The 23,840-nt window shown below is 36.9% G+C and overlaps 1 protein-coding gene across 2 annotated transcripts in view; it reads right to left on the bottom strand.

Moving 5' to 3' along the window:
* Positions 1 to 23,840, bottom strand: part of EML4 (EMAP like 4) — a 160,520-nt gene that overhangs the window by 9,831 nt on the left and 126,849 nt on the right. For both annotated transcript variants that reach the window (XM_024753567.1, XM_024753566.1), the window contains 6 exons: positions 19,073 to 19,224; positions 17,852 to 17,977; positions 17,635 to 17,766; positions 16,838 to 16,905; positions 5,390 to 5,478; positions 3,896 to 3,993 (listed from right to left, as the gene is read on the bottom strand). In XM_024753567.1, the coding sequence (XP_024609335.1) occupies positions 3,896 to 3,993; positions 5,390 to 5,478; positions 16,838 to 16,905; positions 17,635 to 17,766; positions 17,852 to 17,977; positions 19,073 to 19,224 (665 nt within the window). The remainder of the gene's footprint in view (positions 1 to 3,895; positions 3,994 to 5,389; positions 5,479 to 16,837; positions 16,906 to 17,634; positions 17,767 to 17,851; positions 17,978 to 19,072; positions 19,225 to 23,840) is intronic.

Below are 23,840 nucleotides of genomic sequence, written 5' to 3'. Positions count from 1 at the left end.
CAGGAAACTGAATTGTATTTAATTTCGCAAACAAAGTTGTGGTTAGTAGCTGTGATGCTGGACAATGCAGGCTGAGAAGAGTCCACTGTCTCTCTACTGATTTGAAATACCTAAGTTTCCATATAAACAGATTTGTTTTTGGACTCTCTTTTCTGTTCCATTAGTCTATCTGCCTATTCCCAGCCAAATGTGATAGTTTTGTGGTATGAGGAAAATTTCAGATGAACTTTAGAACCATTTTATCAAGCTCATAAATATTGTGCATCAAATTTAGAGGATAGTTTGCAGAGAACAGACATGTTTATGAAGTCTTTTCTTCTAGAAATATGTTGTGTCTATTTTTTCATTTCTTAGTTTGTGTTTCAGCCATGTTTCACATAGCTTCCTGTGCTTTTCTTGCTAGGTCTATTCTCAAAGCATCTACAGTTTTTGTTACTACTGCAATTAGGATTTTTTTCCCATCACATTTTTGACGTGCTTTGCTGGTGTGAGAGAAAGCTGACCTTTAGAGTGCAGACTGTAGAGTGTAGCCTATCCAATCCAATCTTTAGACTGTAGATTTGTAGAGCATAGTTTATCCATTCCACATTCTCTTAAGTGCCCAGCTAAAAGACTGTTATTTCCTAATCTCTTTTGCAGCTATGGGTGGCAGAAGTCACTGAGTGGGGCTTCCAGGAAAACTTTAAAAATCGACTTAGGAGGAAGAGTTTATCCCCCTTGCTCTGTCCCCCTAGAACTAGGACGGGATGACTGGAATTCCAGCAGCACCTTATTGAGGATGATGGAGTAGAAAGAAAGAAGGACCCTGAGTCCCTGATGACTTCTTTTAAATGGGAACACATCCCTCATTTGTTGAAGCCACCAAGTATTGCAATATAATTCCTAACTGTTATGGTAATATTGAAATACGTACTGCATTAGTTTTATGGGTAATTTCTTGGAGATTTCTAGGTAGACAGTTTTAAAAGTCTTTTACTCTTCTCTTTCTTATATATATTTTCATTCACCAAAATCCTGACCAAAAAACACTTATTTTACCAGCACTTCTTGCCTATTCTAACAGACTCTGTAATGCTTTTTTAGTATATCACTACAACTTCATTACACTCCATCTCCTGGGCTAAGATCTTTGAGTAGCAGTGTTAAAGGTATACAGGAACTGGAGTCAAACACAGAGCTATTATGTTGGCACTCAGGGACAGTTTCAACTGCTTGGTTACAACTTATTAAGAGGGACACTTCCTAAAGTTCTAAGCCCAGTATGTTTCTGAAGCTATAGGGTCACTTAAATGTTAACTAGTAACAAGAAATATTGGAAACAAAAGAGAAAACAGCATTTGTATTTGGAACTCTGAGAGTAGGTCTAGTTGTCACATTTTAATCTTTACAACAATCCTATGAAAGTAGGAACTATTATAATCTCCAGTTTTAAGATAATAAAATTAAGACTCAGAGAAGTTAACTTGCCTAAAGTTGCAAACTAGTAAGCAGCAGAGCCAGCATTAACCCAGTTTTTTCTGTCCTATATCATAGCAGACAACAGATAAAAGGAGTTAATATGAGACTATAAGACCAGCTGGTGGAAGCAGACAGCAAGAAGTGAGAGCTGGAAGCAAAGCACAGAACAGAAGATAATTAGAAAAGCAGAGTAGCTGAGCCTTTCATTATAGCCTCAAAGAGTACTATAAGCTTTAACAGTTCCTGAAGATATTTCAAAATAATACTTCATATGCTCTAAAGATAAAAGCTGCCTAACTGGAGAGGGCAAAGTGACATGCAATTGATAAACTTGGCAGTTCTCAACACTTCCAAGGTCGTCTCATTATCCAGTGTCCAACACTGCTCTTTCCTTTCTGCATCAGTTGCTGTACTCTGAAAGCACAGTACACTGATATACACATTGAAAAATCTGAGGCCTTTTTGTACCTTGGGAAGTCTGCTCTACTAAGAGTTAGGAGAACAGGGTTCAGGCCCCAGATCTGCCACTATGTCAAGACGTGACCAAGGACGAGCCATTTATCTTCTCTGAAACTCAGTTTCTTCATCCATAAAATGAGATCTAAGTTAAGTGCTATAGTGCGACCTGTAAAATTTTATGATTCCACAAGATTAAATTATATTTGATAATACTCTGTTTATTAAGACACAGACTTTTTTAAAAGGTTGGGGTAAAAAATAATTAAGAAAAATTTGGTGCCTGGTAGGGTAAACGTAAGTAATATGAAAATCCCTTTCAGTGGAATATTTCATTTGGTCATGCTGTACAAGGAGGCACTATTATACTACTATTCCCAAGTATTAAGATAATAAATCGATTAAAAGATGTATTTAAATAAATTAATGGATATTGATTCATAATTTTTGTCAAAGTAAATGAAAATATTTTCGATAAATTATAAAACTATAAAGTTGCTTGTAGATCAGTTTATACGCTGGTTTTAGCACATGGTACAAAATACGCCCCATCCCCCCCAAAAAAAGCAAAAAGCAAATAAACAAAAAAAAGAGCAGTAAGTCTCTTCTCTGAATAGAAAATGGCCTGGGTTTTACTTATGTATATACTTTTAAAAATTCATTCTTTTATTCATTCCCCTAAAACTCTTTTGTGATAAAGACTGTTAAAGGGGGATTTCCCTGGTGGTCCAGTGGTTAAGAATCCATCTTCCAATGCAGGGGATGCTGGTTCAATCCCTGGTAGGGGAACTAAGATCTCACATGCTGTGGGGCAACTAAGCCCATGTGCCACAACTACAGAGCCCATGTGCCGTAACTACAGAGCCCACGTGCCACAACTAGAGAGAAGCCCGCACACCACAACTAGAGAGAAGCCCACGCACTGCAACCAAGACCCGATGCAGCCATAAAAAATAAAATAAATATTTTAAAAAAAAGACTGTTAAAGGATCTGTGCCACTAATTCATCAAGTAATTTGCTAATCCTAAATTGACTGGTAACATAGATACCAACTACCTCATTTTCTATAAATTCATAGTTAACATATACTGAGTACTTTTTATTTGCCAAGCACTATTGTAAGTATTTTATATGCCTTAACTTGTTTTAATCCAGTGAAGTAGAAAGTACTACTATCTTCACTTTACAGATGAGAAGACTGAAGTAGAAGGTTTAAATAACTTGCCCAAGGTCACATTTGTGGGTGGTGAAACAAGAGTGAAAATCCAGGTAGTCTGATCCCAAGTTCATGCCCTTAGCCACTATGCTATACTTCCTGCCTCTCTCATCCTGTTCTCAGCTTGAATGCGTACTTTTTGAGGACCATGAGCAAATCTTATGCATATCCCCAGGGCCTAGAACATTCCCCTAGTTAGCAGACTGCCAGCCATAAGATAAGTACTATGTCTAGAATTGAATCTAATCTTCATCTTAAAATGATAAACTAATCAATCAGAAATGCAGTAAATTAAAGGAAATACGCTTCTATTAATTCTCTTAATACAGACAAACCTCCATATAAATTACGTTTAGTGCTAGAGAGGTCACCTAGGAAATTGCAGAGTGTCAAGGATGGGCAGGATCATGGGACATTGAGATTAAAATGTTAGAGATACCCTTCCATTTCTGACTCACTCCATTTTAAAAAAGCATTATTTTCTAAGGATTTCCTAAGAAAATAGCTTTGATTTAAGAACCTGCATTAAAACTAGTAGTCAGAGAGAGAGAGAGGTAACAATATTAAACTCTCATCAAGGAGAAACCTTTCTAGAGCATACAGGGAACTGCAAGATTCTACTGTCAGGTAATTTCAGTTTCAAAGATAGAGATTAAATTTTAAATCTGCTAAGTTTAAAGGTGATACATCAGTGTAAACATTTAACTCTCTTTTTACAGAAATGAAATTTTCCAACAATTTTATAGACTGACTTCACTACTTACAGTGCACTTTCCATGTCTGCTGTACTTTCTTCCATTTTCTGAGACTACATAGAGGTAAATAAAGTTGTCATGAGATCCCACAGCCAGGAAGGTGCCATCTGGAATGAAACAGGAAAAAATGTTGAATATAGAAATACACTGGTAGGTTTATTTACTGTCACTCTACTGGACCTATACCAAATGATATTTTACAAATGTTGTTAAATCTCATCAACTTAACTATTCTTTGGTGTTTAATGAATGACTCCTTCCATCACTAAACATACTTGAAAACCAAATGGTCATCTGGTTGAGTACACAATCCCTTCTTGGAAATGCTCACGGGCCTTGGACTCTTCCCTTAGTCTCATCTCCTTCTAGTTAGCGACAGACTGGCCCCAGGGAGGTTAAGCTACTTTTATGGGTCTAAGTATACAGTATTCATATGGCAAGCTGAGTGTACAATTGCTCATTTCAGCTGAGGACATGTGATCTCTCCAACCACAGGGTCCATTCTCTTGGGAAAGGACCATATTCTCTCACAAAGGACCATTGTACTCACCACGTAACAGATGGTCAATAAAGTCCATTTGATCTTTGGGTTTTAAATGCTACATCTGCAGTAGTTATTTGCTATTACAGCACTGAAAAAAGCCAAACCAAGACAGAAAACCTTTTCTGCTTCAAGACAACTCTTGCCAAGCTTAGAGCTTGAAGCAAATACTTTTCCTTCCTTGTTCAACACAGAGAATAGCATTCTGAGCTTCCTCTGAAATGACTCAGAAGAAATCAAAAAGATCATTTGGACTCCACACTGACCCAACAACTACTGGAATATATTTTTGAATATAAGAAAATGTCACTCGAACTAACTCCAGGGAAGAATTATGTGGATCAAAACCGTATTAATAGCGGGAAAAATGAACCGACTATCATGGAAACTTAATTAACATTTTGAATAAAGTATGAAAAGAAGTATTCAAAGTAGCTAAACGAATTGATCAAATTCATGAGTTGCTGAGTATTTTATCTAATTAACAGACCAATCATTACTATGTAACCAGTAAAAATCAAACTAGATTTTAAAGAACTTGAAGGGCCTATAAAATTTGTATATTTTGAATATTACTATAATTTATTTTCTATTATCTTATATACAAAGAAAAGGTTGCTAAATAGATTAACATTCAGCCTAATACAGTACTATTCAAAATTCTAAGTATTTGTAGTTCCAAAAAAATGGGATTTGATTGCACTGTATTGTTTTCAATTGCAAATGCAGTTGTAACAGTTTGTTCTAAATTTATGTTTGCTTGATGATTTAGAATGTTGTTTAACTTGAGCAGATCTTTTGCAGTTTCCTGCAGCAGAATTTAATCTAATGTTGGGGGAAACATATTCAATACTTAACAACTCTAGAGAGTAGAGAAAAAAGTAGTCAGCTTTACTGGAAGTGAAAATATGCAATTACAGAGAAATGCTGTAAATGCCAGGAGTGGGAGTAAATCTGCCTACCTAATGAGTAGCGCATCACAGAGAGCTGTTCATTCCCGTCTGTGTGGATAGAAACTAGATCTCTGGTTTCTGCATCCAGAACAAACCACCTGTTAAGAAGTAAAAAATCAAAATTTTTCTGATATTAGCATTTATAGAAAAGAAACGGTTGCTGACTTTTTCTTCCTTTTAAAAAAGAAATTCTAATAATGCCCTTAAGCTGGACATGTTTCCCTTTTCTAACGAAGGATGAGTGCAAAATGTTGCGAGATACAATATAAATATACTTATATGGGCCTAGGCATGTTCTCATTCCTATTTAGGTATTCACTGAATGCCAATGGTGTCTCTTTGCGAGGCACTGTCCAAATGGAAAATGACAGGATTATCAGCGTCCTTGAAGATTACACTAGAGCCAGGAAAAAGGAAATGAGCCAATTAAAACAACGATTAAGCGCCAATCTCACCGATGGTGACTACATATAGCAGAAGAACTCACAGAAGGGAAATGAACAGCAGACAGAGAAAAACCTTCGGGGAGGATGTAGAATATGAGTTGAGCTGAATGTTGAGGGAAAGAAGTCGAGGCAGTTGAGGCAGGAGGAGTGACAGCTGCACTGCCATGGAGGTGGGAAGGAGCATGGACAGTATGATGGTGGGAGGGAAAGGCAGAGGGCCATTCGTTTGGTGAGAATTCAAAGGGACCAGCAGGGGGCACTCCTCCTCTCCAGTACCCCCTGCACATGCAAGCTCTAAGTTCTTTGAAAAACATGTCTTCATTCACATTTACAGGAAAAGTCAAAATGTAAAAAGCCTCTGGACAGGTAAAACAATGACTTAAATCCAACTACAGAATAAGTGACTCTTATCAGACCCTGTTCTAAGAGCACCTGAAGGAAGAGATGGTACTTCAGAAGAGCATGGTGAGATACTGGGTACAAAGCAAAGACTGGGAATTAAGGAAGGACAACTAAAGGATAGATAAGGGAGAGTAGGGCAGGTTATGGACAGCACACGCAGTTAGTTGGAGGAGTTTGGAGGTGAGCATTGCCTGGCTCAGAGCAGGCACTAAAATAAATATTTATAGAATGTACAAATGAACAAATAGAAGATAAGTCTCGAACCTGACAAATGCAAAGGTTTAGCAAGAATTACGTGGCAGCAGTGCAGTGTGTAGGAAGAAGTGGTTGGGGTGGCAACAATGGAACAGGAGCAGAAAAATAAAATCACTGTCTTAATCTCATGGAACTGGATGGGACAAAAGAGCAGCAAGTTTTGTTTCTAATTATTCAGATGGGAAAAATTCCACCACTAAATTCAGTAACAGCAATCATAACAACAGTTCCTTTTAATTTTGAAGCATTATAAATAATGTCTGGACAGAGACCACTATGCCTTTAGATAAAATGAAGTATCAGGGCTTCCATGGTGGCGCAGTGGTTAAGAATTCACCTGCCAATGCAGGGGACACGGGTTCGAGCCCTGGTCTGGGAAGATCCCACATGCCGCGGAGCAACTAAGTCCACGAGCCACAACTACTGGCCCACGCGATACAACTACTGAAGCCTGTGCACCTAGAGCCCGTGCTCCGCAACAAGAGAAGCCACCGCAATGAGAAGCCTGCGCACCACAATGCAGAGTAGCCCCCGCTCGCCGCAACAAAGACCCAACACAGCCAAAAATAAATAAATAAATAAATAAAAGAGAAATTTTAGGAGACAGTAAAGGGCTTAAAAGAATTAAAAAAAAAAAGAGAATAGTGATGTTGCTTAACATGCCTTCGTATATTCAAGGTAGAAGATAAAAAACTAAAGGATCCTGACTCTTTACCTATCACTGAAATCCCTTTCTAATTAAACATGTTCATGAATGAATTAGTAATTTGTGAGTTATGGGTTGAAGCTTCTACGTAGCTAACCTAATTCATAAATTCTGTCTTCTACTCGGGTAAGAGAAATAGCTTCTATCTGTGAATACCTGAGTTTATTAAAAGCCAATTAGCAGGAAACTGGCACTTTGAAGCCCTGCGCTGAATGTTTGATCATTTCCACTTCAAAAGGTGCATAAAGAACATATCTTATTGCAACTGGACAGCAAGCATCCACAGATTATAGGTTTCTTCTGAGAATGTAATTCATTAATCAATTTTTATGGCTGCCACCATGGAACTCCTAGAGCCAAGAAATGCCAAAGCTGATGCCAAGTGAACCACCTTTTCAGAGTAAGGGAACAAAATATTCCAACTTGGACTGAACAGACATACCTAAAGAACAATGAGACACAGCACCGCTCTGCAGGTATGAGGTTTCGAGTTTTTAATGAGTTTATAGAAACTTTACTGAACTTTCTTACGCATTTAAAATCACCAATTTTTATTTTGGAGAAGCCTCAACTGATACTGTCTATTTCCAGTTCAGTTTAGTCTTCCTATGGAAACTGCAAACAATTTTATCTCTTTGAAAACTCCCTTTAAAAGTAATAAAAAAAAGGAATTCCCTGGAGGTCCAGTGGTTAGGACTCTGTGCTTCCACTGCAGGGGGCACGGGTTCAATCCCTGGTTGGGGAACTAAGATCCCGCACACCACACAGTCAGCCAAAAAAAAAAAAAAAAGTAATGAAAAAACCCAGAATGTCTGTTGGTATAATATGTAGAAACCTAAAACTCTGAGTCATTTACTGGTTAGAGATGGCAGCTCTCAAAAAAGAAAAAAAAAACCAACAACAAAACCCTACCTACCTTTTCTATTTCTTTAATTACATATCAGAGATTAATTCTTCCACTTTTGGCAAGTAATTTTTAGTAGTAATAACTTTGCTGTTAAAAGTATACAACTTCCATATGGATCCCCAGCAATAATTTTAAAGCTCCCACCCTTTTCACTGCATGAATTACGTTCTACCTTCAGAAAAGACTTTCTGGCTCAGGACCTCTATCCTTAACAGAAGTATGGAGAGGATTACAAATCCTTTAGCAAAGGGAATTTTCTAGAAATAAATATTAAGTTTTCACTGTGCTCAAGTGCATTCTCATTCTAGTCTAGATTGGACACATTGAAACCAAGCTTCTGCTTTAAGGTAATTTGCAATCATTACGGGGCTCTATAGGGCCTAAAGGACTTAAAGAATCCTTCCAGATGTCATTGCTCAGCATCAGAGATGGGAAATCTTTGGCCATATATTTAAACTAATCTGACTTGTGAGTCAAGTACCCACACACAGTACCACCATTAACTAGATGACTTTTTAAAAAAGACACTTACTGATTTCTTTAGTGGCAAAAAGAGAATCATAAGGTTTCAGAGCTGGAAAGTATCATACTTTACAGTCCCTAAATGAATATATATGTGTTCATGAGTTAAAAAATATTCATCATAATATAAAGTGTATCCTCTGGGTGGCAGGTTTATAACTTTTTCCCAACTGCTTTTATGAAGCTTCTCCTTATAAGAATAGGAATGTGGCTTTTATAATCGGAAAAACATAAAGTCAAAATCAGGGGAAAGAAAAGCCCAATTCAACCCTCTTATTTTACAAATAAGAACACTGAAATCCCATGATGTCAAAATGCTTGGCCAGTCATCAACCAACCAGTTAGTGGCAGAGCCAGGATAGAGCTTCTAGCCCTTGGGCTTTTCACTACATCACACCAGGGAAGGGTGTGATCCCATGGAAAGTGCTCTCTCTGCATGAGCTACACTAACATTCAGGATCTAGAGAAGAAAGAAGTCAGCAAAGGAGGCAGAATTGGCGTTTATAACCCAACTGGGGAGACAGAGTGAGTTCATAAAGTGGTAAATAGTTTAAAGTAAAATGAATGACACAAGTTAAGGATTATGAGGTTTCAGAGCAGGGAGCAATCACTGAGGATGTGGGTGGTCTTGGATTTCATCACATCACATGTGGCAAGGAGAGGTGGTATATAAACAGGTGGAGAGGGATAGATAGGTAAGAAACTACAAAAAGGGCTGAGGTGTATCTGAAGGACAACGACTTAACCATTCTCGCTGGAATGGTGAGGGGAAAGATTTTTCATGGGCTTTAAGGGCCAGGCTAAACAAGTTTGGATTCCACTGTTTAGCAATCAAGAGGCCTTTAGGAATGTTCTAGTCCAGTTAACTCATAGTTTCTTGTGTTTGCTCAATCCATTCCTCCTGCTTGATATAAGCTCCTAACTCTTCACTGCCTCTTCAAAATCTCAGAACTCCGTCAAGGCAGGACCAATTCCACCTCCTCTGTGAAGTGTTCTCTGACCACTCAGGCTCACAGTAATTTCTCTGTTGATCTTCAAGCATTACTGCCTGTTTATGCAAGTAATACTTATGCAAGTAAACTACTGATATGACATGCTCTATACCTTTTTATGTAGTATCTAATTAGGTTATAAGCTACTTGGGGTAGGGACCATGTCTTATATAATATATCTTTGTGCCACTCACTGCATCTAGTGCTTTACAACCTGTAGGAGCACAGAGTGACTCTGAACTGGAATTATAACAAGGCAGAACTCAGGGAGATTCATGCTGATAGAGTTCAAAGACACTGTACACCCTGGGAAATGAGCTCAGGAGTACCGATGGACCAAGTTCAGCAACATCAAATTACAGAGGGAAACAAGCTATTCTTTTCTAATTAGAAGTTTTCTCTTTTAATTATGTCTAAGAATAAAGTCTCAGCTAGTGCTAATGTCTTTAACATCTCCCTTTTGAGCTAAAGGAGCATTTCTTACACTCAGAACCTTTCTAGTCAACAGTAGAATTTGGTAACAGTACTTCAGCTACATTGCTGGTTTGCCAAGGTTACAGTCATCATCAAAACTAACCTTTAAAAATTGTATAAAAAATTCAAAAAAAATGATGAGTAGAGCTGGATCACTTACGTCTCTCCAGGTCTAACGTTCTGTAATTCCACATCGAAAACTAAATCTAATTTTTTACCTTTCTGCTCACCAGGTGCATTTTCCCAGCTTGCTCTTCCTTGTCAAAGCTGTCACTATAGCTCAGAAACTTTGGGGTCTCTTTTGAAGTCACCTCTCTCAGTCTGCCCTCTCCCCTTTCCATTCCAATATGGTTATATATAGTATGTTTTATATACTGACTCAAGTCCACGGATTTCTTTCTTTGGAACAATTTGAACTCTAATCTTTGCTTTTTATTCTCCCTACCATCATTTCAAGTCTATTGATTTCCCTAACTCTGGGTGTCTCACCTCCATTTACCTATAAAATGACTATAAAATGACTATGGCAAAAAACTCCTTTCTTAAATAGTGTATGATGGTTTAGAAATAGAAATGGGTCCAACCAGGAAAAGAGTAAAGTTCTGTGCAAACTGCTTGGGGAGTTTTGTCTGAGCTGACACCTGACATCCTGACGGGATGGCAAATATATTTGTGGTTTCTCTAAGGCCTGCAAGTGGTATAAAGATTAAAGTGCGTTTTGAGAAACTAGTTTCAAAAAAAAGGAAGGGAGGGACTTCCCTAGTGGCACAGTGGTTGAGAATCTGCCTGCCAATGCAGGGGACACGGGTTCGATCCCTGGTCCGGGAAGATCCCACATGCCAGGGGGCGACTAAGCCCGTGCGCCACAACTACTGAGCCTGTGCTCTACAGCCCGCATGCCACAGCTACTGAAGCCCGTGCTCCATAATAAGAGAAGCCAAAGCAATGAGAAGCCCGCGCACCGCAACAAAGAGTAGTCCCTGCTCTCTGCAACTAGAGAAAGCCCATGTGCAGCAACAAAGACCCAATGCAGCCAAAAAATTTATTTAAAAAAAAAATAAATAAATATTTATTAAAAAAAGGAAGGGAAAGGATGATTAATTGGGGTCTTGGAAAAATCAAGCAGAACGTATTTTACCAATAATTCAGAGATTATAAACTTTCAAATTCATAACGGTTCAGGTTCACATGTATTGTGAGCTTCATGAAGAACTTTAAATTCCATCAAGAAACACAAATTTTAAAAAATGGGAGAATGTTATATTTGAAAATGTGTGGTATGCCTAAGTGCAAGTTATTAATTAAATGGCTTATATAGTCAGTGGTTCAACAAATCTAAAATTTCGATAACTAATGATTAACAATTACCAGTATATACTAATTTTTATCCATTTGTATGCTTTAAGGCTTCATTTCGGTTTAGGAGATATCAGGTCTTATTTAAAGCCTTATTGAAGTGCCAGTATTACCCTGGCAAAACCAAAGACATCACAAGAAAACTACAGACCAAGGTACCTCAAAAATATAGATGAAAAAAATCTTCAACAAAATACTGACACACTGAATCCAGAAATATATAAAAAGAATTCTATGCCATGACCAGGTAGGATTTACGTCAGGAACACAAGGTTGATCAGACATTTGAAAATCAATTAATGTAATACTCCATATTAATAAAGGACAAAAACCATGTTATTTCAATAGACTGGAAAAGGCAGCTGAAAAACCCAACACTCTTTCATGATTAAAAATTCTCAACAACAGAAAGAAAATTCGTCAATAGGATAAAGGGCATCTATGAAAAACCCACAACTAACATTATACTTAATGGTGAAAGGCTGAATGCTTTCCCTCTAAAATAGAGAACAAGATCAGGATGACCACTCTTGCCATTTCTATTCAATATTATACTGGAGGTTCTAGTCAGGACAATTAGGCAAGAAAAAGAAAAAACAATTCAGGCTGGAAAGGAAGAAAACTATATTTGCATATTACATGATCTTGTATGCAGAAAATCCTGAGGAATCCACTAAAAAACACTATTACTAAGAAAATAGGTCAGCAAAGGTGCAAGATAAAGATCAATATATAAAAGGTAGTTGTATTTTACATGTACCAGCAATGAATATTCTGAAAATGAAAATGCAATTTCATTTAAAATGGCACCAAAAAAATGAAATACTTAGGTGTAATTTAACAAATGTGCAAATTTGTACCCTAAAAACATCTTTGAAAAAAACTGGAGACCTAAATAAATGTAAAACATTTCCTGTTCATAAATTGGAAGGCTTATTAAACTGTTAAAATAGTGACATTCCCAAATTGATCTATAAAGAGAAAAAACAATCCTTATCAAAATGCCAGCTGGCTTCGTTGTAGAAATTGACACGTTGATCTTAAAATTCATGTAGACTTCAAGGGATCCTGAATAGCTAAAACCGCTTTGAAAAAGAACAAAGTTGGAGGACTCACATTTCCCGATTTCAAAACGTACTGCAAGGCTATAATAATCAAGACTGTGGTAATGGCATAGGATGGACAGAGAGATCAATGGAATATAACTGAGAGTCCAGATAGAAACCTATATGTTTATGGTCAGTTGATTTTTGACAAGGGTGTCAGTATGATTCAGTGCAGAAAGAAAAGTCTTTTCAACAAATAGTGTTGTAATAACTGGATATCCACGTGCAAAAGAATGACGCTGGATATCTATACAAAGATTAGCTCACATCATATACAAAGATGAACTCAAAATGAATCACAGACTTAAAGGTAAGAGCTAAAACTATAAAATTCTTAGAAAAAACCATAGGAATAAATCCTGAAGACCAAAAGACAGAGGAAGAATAGATAAATGGGACTATATTTTTATATAGTAAATTTATATAAATTATATAATTTTTATTTAAAACTTCAGTGCAACAAATGTTACCATCAAGAAAGTGAAAAGACAACCCTTGGAATGAAAGAAAATATTTGCAAATCATGTTACCTGATGAGGTACTGTATCCAGAATATATAAAGAGCTCTTACAACTCAACAATAAAAAGACAAATCAATTCAAACATGAGCACAGGATATGAATAGACATTTCTCTAAAGAGGCTACACAAGTGGCCAATAAACACATAAAAAAGATGCTCAACAGCATTAGCCATCAGAGAAATGCAAATCAAAACCACAATGAAAAAGTGCTTCACAGCCACTAGGATGGCTATAATCAAAACACAGGCAATAACAAGGGTTGGCAACGATGTGGAGAAATTGGAACCCTCATACTTTACTGGTAGAGTTGTAAAATGGTGTAGCTGTTGTGGAAAACAATTTGGAAGCTCCTCAAAATGCTAAACATAGTTAACTCTACTCCTTGGTATATACCCAAGAGAACTGAAGACATATGTCCATACAAAAACTTATGTATGACTATAACTCAAGTGGTTATTCGAGGTATATCCACACAATGGAATATTTGGTGACAAAGGGAATGAAATGCTGACACATGCTATACAACATGGATGAACCTTCAAAACATTAGGTTAAGTGAAAGAAACTAGTCACAAATGACCACATATTATATAATTCTATTTACATGAAAGGTCCAGAATAGGCAAACCTATAGAAACAGAAAGTATATGAGTTACTCAGGGCTGGAAGCGGGTGGGAGCAATGAGGAGTGACTGCTAACGGGTACAGGAATTCTTTTTGGGTTAACGACAGTGTTCTGAAATTAGCTTTGATGAAGGTTGCACAACTCTGTGAATGTCTTATAAACTACTGAATTGTATACTGTAAATGGGTGAATTTTATGATATATGAATGATATCTCAATAAAGCTGTTAAAAAGACTCCTTACTATATGAGGATTAGCAATGTTAAGGAAGTACTATGTCCACTTAGGGCCATGCATTGAATTTTCTTCTCTTAGAAATATTAGTAACATATTCTTTTAAAATGATAATTTTTTTAAATCACTGTGATAATTTATTCATACTTGTGCTTACTTCTTTTTAATTCTTTTTTTAAAACTAATTTATTTATTCATTTATTTTTGGCTGCATTGGGTCTTTGTTGCTGCATGCGGGCTTTCTCTAGTTGCAGCAAGCAGGGGCTACTCTTCGTTGCGGTGCGCAGGCTTCTCGTTGTGGTGGCTTCTCTTGTTGTGGAGCATGGGCTCTAGGCACATGGGCTTCAGTAGCTGTGGCACATGGGTTCAGTAGTTGTGGCTCGTGGGCTCTAGAGCACAGGCTCAGTAGTTGTGACGCATGGGCTTAGCTGCTCCGCGGCATGTGGGATTTTCTTGGACCAGGGCTCGAACCCATGTCCCCTGCATTGGCAGGCAGATTCTTAACCACTGTGCCACCAGGGAAGCCCTTACTTCTTGACTACAAGAAGTAGAAGATTTCTACACATGGACATGAAGACATCTTTAAACATTTTGCTAGTCAGCTTTTCTGGATCATGAACAATTTGGACACGTGTTGTATTAAACTAACAACAACAACAACAAAAATCCTTGCCCTAAGTGTGACTTTTTTTAGGCTTAGGGTCAGTGATAAAATCTGAATGGCTACATTGAGGAATTTTCTGTTTAGACAGTACAGCCACATATTCACAGATCCATGTAAAAAATAATAAAGGAGAAAGTTCTCTAAGAAACAACAGACTAACCAGATGTGAAACCAAAGACAGGAATTAAGTATAAAATGAACACTGATAACTACATCTCCCCTAGATTTTAAATAATCCCCAACTCCACACCAGAAAGGATTTTTTCCCACTTTTTATTTAGTTATATCACTTTCATTCATAAGGTGTTTTCTACTCACAACTCCAAGAGGAAACAATTGGCTTAGCTTTAGCTTAAGTCACTTAAATTAAGTGACTTTTCCTGTTAAGCTTGTTAATGATGACTTCACAGTAACACTAAATGTTAGAAAGTAACTTCAGTGCATTTAATCAGATCAGTTTTTTCCTTACAAATTGGGGCAAACTGTATTTATGTGTATGTATATATTGTACATTCATCCAATGAAGTGGTGAGTCTTAATGATTCAAGTCCTTCTAGCCCTTACTACTCCACTTGGTGTTTAACTCCTTCTTATACACAGTAAATGCTTTTAAAATACTATGTCAGCCAGTGATTTAACCTTCAAAGATAAACTTTCCTTATAATATTTCTAAGTAATGCTACAAACACCATAAGCACATCTCAAAGAGTACTGGTGGAGTAGTGGAAAGAGACAAGCTTTGGAACTATATAGAACCTGAGTTAAATCCCAGCTCAATCACAAGTGATTGAACCTCTATGGATCTTGGTTTCCTGTTTGTGCAAAGGAGATATTAATGAACATTTTGTTGCATTCTTGTGAAGACTTAAAGTACTATATGAAAAGAATTTAGTACAAGGGTAGCTCTTATTCTTACTACTTCATTGATTTTAGCATTTGTGATATTTGTTCAGCTGCCCCCAAAATAGATCTGACCTGCCATATGCCTGTTTAGTCCAAGTTTAAGTAATAATCTATTACTGACATGTATTTCGGGGAAATCTGAGATAGTAAAGCCATCTGTATTTGCAAGTCATCGCCAAGTACTCTCCCAAGCAGCCTAATTCTAAAATTCCACTATTTCAGAACCACTCAAATAGCACCTCTAGTTACATGTCCACATTTCAAAGTTTATCTTTACCTTAAAGATCTATTTTTCCATGATTCTGAGCACTATATATGAGGAGGATTTTGAATATGTTTTGACTTTCTAGAGGTATTAATTTGTATCCAAGAGCCAAAGGGGAAAACTTGCTACAAAAAAACTTTACATTGTTAAATTTAGTTAGAATTAAATAAACTGGCTGATTTGAAATATTTGTTACATAAATAAAAATATTTATATAAGTGTGTTCACAATATTTTCACTTCATTAGAAATCAGCATTCCATATTTTCTATGGGTTTAACTTTTGAAAATTGACTTTATCTTTTGTCTCTGCCTCTTTAAAAAAGAAATTATTTGTGATGAGGGCTACTTACCAGCACAGGCAATTAAAAGGACTCAATTAAAAAATACAGATAATAAATATATATTACCTGATAACCTTGGAAAGGTACTATACAATGTCTGCAAAGATAAGTAATTAATAACAATTTCAGGAAACATACCTTTATTTATCTACCTGTGTAGCATTTAAAAAAGAAAAAAGCTATAGCACAAACAAAAGCTCAACTGGGTTATTTCAGGTTCATTTTCCTTCCCTAAAAGATAATGAGAGAAATTTTCGATACCACAGAAAATTTCACAAAGGAGGTCAAGTCTGCTGAACTGTCACTTTCCTTAATGAAGACTATTCTGACCTCTCTATTTATCGTTTTGCAACTGCACCCCTTCCAGTTCCCTCTTCCTATGCTCAACCCTCCCCCACCATAGCTCTTCATTTGCTAACTTAATTAGTTATAATGCTTATTTTTCATTCTGCCTCCACCCCTGACACACACTAAAATGTGGGCTCCACAAGGGCAGGGATTTTTGCTTTGCACTCTGATGTAGCCTGAACACCCACAATAGTGTCTAACAAATGGGAGGTGCTCAAATAATTACTGAATGATTAAATGAGTATACATAACAGAAAAGAACAAAAAGCATAAAATTGTGCCACTTAAAAGATTAATTTTCCAGATCAGATAGAGAACATTCCTGAATAATGGTTAAACATCCCACCACTTAGATTATTCAGCTCACATTTCCCTTAAAGACCCTACCTGCCTGAGTGCGTTCCTATGGCCACCACTGTGCCACTTGGATGAAAATCTGCACAGTGTCCTGGTTCCTAAAAGAGAGACAGACAACTGTTGGGGAGTACATGAGAAAGTCTCCCTAGATCTATGGGAATAGTGGCAAAACATATTTGAAAATAACTTGTTTCACATAAACATGGAATCTCAATCAACTTTACTGTAGCCAATGGTAATACCACATGGACTTAAGAGGAAAAAGGATTTCAGAGCAGGAAGGGGACATGCTGGCAGAGTGGTGAGGGGGAAGGACCACCAGCTTGTGGCTAGGCAGAGGAACAATGGTGAGGATAATAACAAACACTTGTACAGTTCTTTAGAGTCTGCAAAGAACGTGTATACACCTTTTAGGCTAGAGAAGGTGGATATCTGGGTAGGGTAGGGAGAAAACACAGTTAAGAGACCAACTCAAAAAGAAGAGAGCAGAATCTGTTAGTGGGCAGTACTTACTGAACCCAACTGCACCACCACCAGAGACCCAAACATATCCATAACAATTAATACTCCATAAAGATGTGAAATATTTTTTATTTTTACTACTGAACCTGACAGAAAAACTGAGCTTCTGCCCTGTTAATTTGCTACTTTGGAGTGGGTTCATGTACTTTGTGACTAAACACTCTCCCTCCACCCCTTCCCCTTTACTGAACTATAGAAATACACTTGGTTTTAACCAATGCTGAGTCCTATTTGCTTTGCTGCTACCATCTGCCATTTTAGGGAGATTCTGTGGGGAGATTATAATCACATTCTGCTTTACTCACATCTACGAGCCTGGTCCATTCCAGCCTGTGTTCCACCGAGTTCCACATGCACACCTGTCTGTCCTGAGCACATGTCAAGAGCAAATCTTTGAAGGGATGTGTGGCAAGACCCCAAAGCTCATCAGTATGACCCTGAAAATGAAATACACCCATTGTTATAAGAAACAAAGGGTATCATCAAAAATACTCAGTTAATGGTTAAAATCATACAGCTTACCTGTACTTCTATTTGGAAGCCATCATTAAACGTTCCCCGTAAAATAAAGTTTCGTGATGTGCCTACCAAAAATTGATCTGCCTTTCCTTCTGCTACAGCTCTGATTGTTCCATACTGATCAGGAACCTAAAAAAAAATTTGTAAAGTCACCATACACATACTAACATGCATTAATTACCACCTGAAGACCGTAGTTATAGCTGTATGCAATTATGTGGTAATAAATGACAGAATTCCAAATTTGAAAGTAATAAGGTAATCTTATACTAATAAATTATTTGTTCAGACAATTACATTTTATTACACAGAAGTTATAATGCATTAACAACATTCTTTGGTTCAATTTTAAATTCATATTTTTATATGATTTCAAGAGTTAAGGATTAGGAGTAGGGGATAAAGGAATAAGTTCTGATAGACCACATAAAGACTGTGATCTGGTTTTGTTACTTACTGGTTATATTATTTTGGGTAAGTCATTTAGCCTGAGACAAATTTCTTTATCTATAATATGGGGATATATCTTCTTGGAAATGAAACCCAAGAGCAGTACTATCAGAATCCTCTTTTTTAGAGAAGATTTTGTCTACAAAGCATGTTACGAGTAGAAAAGACTGAGCATAAATTCAAAATTTAAGTCACCAACAAACAGAAGCAATATTAAGCTGAGTGAATTGCCTTTGCTCTGGCAATCACTGACTAAAATACTATTCTTAACCCATTTCACTTCCTGAGATCTCAGTTCAGTTAATAAACTTTCACTGAGCACATAATACCCGTCAGGTTTTATGGATACACTTGGTTCATGCAATGAAGCAGACACATACGTAGATAAATAGCAATTATCATTAAGCCCATTGTTATTATTTTCAAGTTTTAAAATTAAGCTGGTCATTTTGTATACCTTGGAGTAGGATATAGTTTTCAATGAATGTCTGTTAAATTTTAAGTTTATATGGTTATATTTTTGGGTCACTAAAAATATAATCTCAGAAATAAATAAGCAAATTAATTATTCTACTGATTTTTCTTATTCTTTCAAACTATTTTGTTTAGTGAATAGTCCTTTTTTTTTTTTTTTTTTTAATTTTGAGGAAATGAAATGACAAGAATGTGCACCAAATTTCCCAGAAAAGTGTAAGTTATCTCAATGTGGGACAAAAGACATAAGTTTAGAGGGCTTAATATTTTAAAATTTTTATGTTCCGTTTTCATCCTTACCTCTATTTCTCTTTCAGGATTCAGATCATGATCCCACAGAATTATTTTTCTGTCTTTCCCGCCTCCAGTTAGTAACATACCATTTCTCATCTGACAAAGTGTGAACACACTGCCATCATGAGCTTTGATTTGTTTGCTGATCTGATAAACACCTAATATGATGAGGAGTAAAATAAGAACGTGAGTGATAACATTTTCTATCAGATTTTAGAGTCTTTTTGGAAGAAAACTTCAGCAGAACTGTAGAGTGATTGCTGAATGACTCAACAATCAAAAACCTATTTTCAGCAAGTCTTCTGCAAGGCAGGTAGTAAAGCTTTAATACAATCTTTTGCATTTATGTCAATAATCAGTTACTCTGAAAATATTTCAAAATACATTCTTACAAAAAGGTAGACTAAAGCAGTGATAATTCCACAGACAACAGAGGGTATATTAACCTCAGAACTTTACTACCTTTTATAATCATCTTACATGGTAGTTAGGGTAGGTATTATTACTCTTCTGATTTTAGAACTAAGGACATAGGTATAGAATTGGCTTAGCCAATACCACACAGTTAGCTAGTGACAAAGCTGTGACTAGGACTCAAGTCTCTTTACTCAATGTTCTTTTACGTTTGCAAAAAAAGCCTTCATTTCCTCTCGAGGCAACAGTCATAATATTTAACCACTGCTGAACTGGAGGACTTCTGCTCTGTCAGGGATAATAACCCCTTTTATTTGCTGAGATACTGGGGAAGGTATGGGGCAGAAGAGGCACTGGCAGCTTGCAGCAGTGGCTTTTGACCAACCAGAAAAGTATTTTAAAAACTGATCCAGTCACACCAATGTGATAGCTGAATGACAGCCCAGTTTTCTTGTATGCTCTCAGCACTTCACAAGTACCCAGGAAGGGACAAGGCAGGTACGAAAATATAATCAGAGCCTCTTTCTTAAAGGTGAACATAAGATTTCATGATGCCTTACTCAGAGAAACTCTTCATTCAGCTAGTGAAGCTGCCAGAGTAAGAGAAAAACTTTTTAGAAGATGAGAGCTTGCAGAATTAGTTACCAGGTTCAAAATGGCAAGGTAGAACCTGGTCTAAGTATGACCAAAGTCAGTTAATAAATACACCTTAGATCCCTTGGAAATGAAAAAAATTACAAGTTTAAAAATTGTTCAGTGGGGGCTTCCCCCCCCACTGATGAAGATCCCACATGACGCGGAGCAACTAAGCCCGTGCGCCACAACTACTGAGCCTGCGCACCTAGAGCCTGCGCTCTACAACAAGAGAAGCCACTGCAGTGAGAAGCCCGCTCATTGCAACGAATAGTAGCCCCCACTCGCTGCAACTAGAGAAAGCCCGTGCACAGCAACGAAGACCCAACACAGCCAAAAATAAATAAATAAATAAAATTAATAATAATAATAGTTAAGTGGGGAAATGGGTGAAGGTGGTTAAAGGTACAAATTTCCAGTTATAAGATAAATAAGTTTTGGGAATTTAATGCACAGCATGGTGACTATAGTTAACAATACTGTATTGTACATTTGAAAAACGTTGCTAAGGTAGCATCGTAAAAGTTCTCAGAACAAGAGAAAAATCTCTACTGTATGAGGTGATGGATGTTAACTAAACTTATTGTGGCAATCATTTTAAAATATATACATATATCAGGGACTTCCCTGGTGGCGCAGTGGTTAAGAATCCGCCTGCCAGTGCAGGCGACATGGGTTTGACCCCCGGTCTGGGAAGATCCCACATGCCGCGGAGCAACTAAGCCCGAGTGCCACAACTACTGAGCCCGCGCTCTAGAGCCTGTGAGCCAAAACTACTGAGCCCACGTGCCACGACTGCTGAAGCCCTTGTGCCTAGAGCCCGTGCTCCGCAACAAGAGAAGCCACCGCAACGAGAAGCCCACACACCGCAATGAAGACCCAACACAGCCAAAACTAAATTAAAAAAAATAAATGTATTTAAAAAAATGTGAATTGTAAAAAAAAAAAATTAAAATATATATCAAATCATTTTGTTGTATACCTTAAACTTACACAATGTTATATGTCAATTATACCTCAAAAACCTGCAAAAAAAATTGTTCATTTTCTAATAAAATTTTTCATCAACTTTAAATGGATAAACAAAATGTGGTATTATTCAGCCCCAAAAAGCAATGAGGTACTAATACATGCTATAACATGGATGAACCTTGAAAACATTAAGGTTCAACTGAAAGAAGTTGGTCACAAAAGACCACATATTCCATGATTCCATTTATATGAACTGTCCCACACAGGCAAATCCACAGAGACCAAAAGCGACAAACGGTTGCTAGGGACTGAGGAGAGAGAGGAATGGGAAGTGACTCCTAATGGGCACAGTGTTTCTTTTGGGGATGATGAAAATATTCTGAAGTTAGCGGTGATGATTGCACAACTCTGTGGATATATTAAAAATCACTGAATTGTACATTTTAGAAGGCTGATTTTATGGTATGTGAAGTATATCTCAGTAAAGCTGTTATTGAGCTTGTTCATTTTTACTCACCTATCTGAGCTGCCATTACATTGTTAAAATTAAAATTTGTAGAGTTTTGGTTTCCTAAGAAAAATTATGCTACAGCTGACTCTCAAAATTACTCAGCGTGAGGCTGCTAGTGGTACAAATATTTAATAGATGGGTATATTTGGCAGGGAGAAAGGAACGGGCTTGCCTACTTTGGAGTAGGGCTTGCCTGATTCAGCAACGCTAGGAGCAGAACTCCAACAAACTTGCTATTCAGGTCAACTGCCTCGGCTCACATCAACATTCATCACGTAAAAATACTTTAAACACAACTGTGCCCAGCACGATAGCCAGCCAATTATCTAGCATAGCTCTGATGCGACCAAGAGAGAAAGAACATCTGAGAGATGTGAATTTTCTGAGAGTACTGCTGGCTTTACTTGGGCATTTAAAAGTGGGGGGAAAAGTGGGGGCAAAGGGCTTATTTTTCTCATGCATGGTCAAATTAACAAGAGTAATCTGAAAGTACCACGGTTACCATGTAAGAAATTACAAAATGCAGAGGTGTGGCATTTCATAGCTCTCTATCAGAATGCAGGAAAGTTAAATACAGTTTCTCTATTTTTAATTCAGTTTTCCCTACTTCTAAACATGACAAATACCTTGTTAGACACTTAAGATCTTCCTAGAAAAATGGAGTCTTAGAAAAGAAAAACTGAAGAACAAATGCTTCATCAAGAATAAAAATACCCTATATAAGTAATCAACATGGTGAGATACCCACTTTCTGCCTCCTGCCACCCCAGGATAGTTATTTCCTGAGGAGGACCTATATTAATTTAGCTAAAAATATGTCTGTGCTTTAAATTTAAACAAGTTACCAAAGCTTGCTTTACATAGTATTTACCCACAAAATAATTTATAATCCAAGATTTCCTTCTCATGGGTCTATATTTCTGACACTTTAATTTAAGCCAAATAATGTCTGAAATACCTGCCAAGAAAAATAATTATCCTTGTATTACAAACCTATTGTACCTCCTGGCACAATCATGGCCAAGTCCATCCAAGCTTACTTGCAAATCCCCCCTTTCTTCTCAACTCTAGCAGAAACAAGCTTCCGTAAAATCCAAGTTTACCTTGACTGCCAAATAAAGATCCTTTGGAGGGCTTTCTGTGCCTGTTTAACTACAGAATCAAATATCAGGGAGACTTTGAAATTTATGTTATATTCTTAGCAATGCGCAAATGGGTCCATGTTGATTATTTGGAGATCAGGTAAAATGGTAGTGTTTCTTAAAGAAACTTGGCAAAGATTTCAGAATAATGAACATTTTAATGGTGGTGTTGATACTCTCAACTTCCTCTCCCCCACTTAAAGAATTATGAATTATTTCATATAAGAAAAATTCTGAACCATTTCCTGTATGTAGGAAATAACAAATACCTTATACCCACATAAGAAATAGAAAATACTGAAACAACCTAAGTGTCCATAGACGGATGAATGGATAAAGGAAATGTGGTGTATATATATACAATGGAATAAAAAAGAAGGAAATCCTGCCATATGCAACATGAATAGACTGTGAAGACACTATGCTAAGTGCAAAAAGTCAGAGAGAGAAAGACAAATGCTATCAACATATGATCTAACTTATATGTAGCATCTAAAAAAAAATAAACTCACAGAAACAGAATAGACTGGTGGTTGTCAGAGGCGGGGGAGGTGGGTAGAAGAAATGGGTGAAGGTAGTCAAAAGGTACAAACTTAGAAATTTAACGCAAAGATGGTGACTACTGTTTACAATACTGTAATGTATATTTGAAAGTTGCTAAGGGAGATCTTAAACGTTCTCATCACAAGAAAAAAAAACTAACTGTGAGGTGACGGATGTTAACTAAACTTATTTTGGTAATCATTTTGCAATATATACGAATATCAAGTCATTATGTTGTACACCTTAAGCTAGACAAGGTTATACATTAAAAATGTTATAAAACTGGAAAAAAAGAGAACAGAAAATACTAATTACTTTGAAGATTCCTGTTAAATTACACTTAAGGTAAGGAAAAAATGGTTTGGAAGCTAGAGAGCTCCTTATGAGGCATAAAACACAGTTTTGGTTTGTCTCCTATTTACTAGAATAAAAGGATTAGCTGTGAAATTATACTTCTGCAATCCCTCAAAGTCCCTTTTTCAGATGCAGTATCACAGTATAGTCAAATTTTGGTTGATAAAGAGTGCCATGAGTACAGAAATATCATATTAGGGACTAT

Source organism: Neophocaena asiaeorientalis, unplaced genomic scaffold, assembly GCF_003031525.2.
Source record: "Neophocaena asiaeorientalis asiaeorientalis breed wild unplaced genomic scaffold, Neophocaena_asiaeorientalis_V1.1 scaffold171, whole genome shotgun sequence".
Lineage (NCBI taxonomy): Eukaryota > Metazoa > Chordata > Mammalia > Artiodactyla > Phocoenidae > Neophocaena > Neophocaena asiaeorientalis.
Note: the sequence above shows the minus strand (reverse complement) of the source record. Positions and strands in the feature narration are given on the sequence as shown.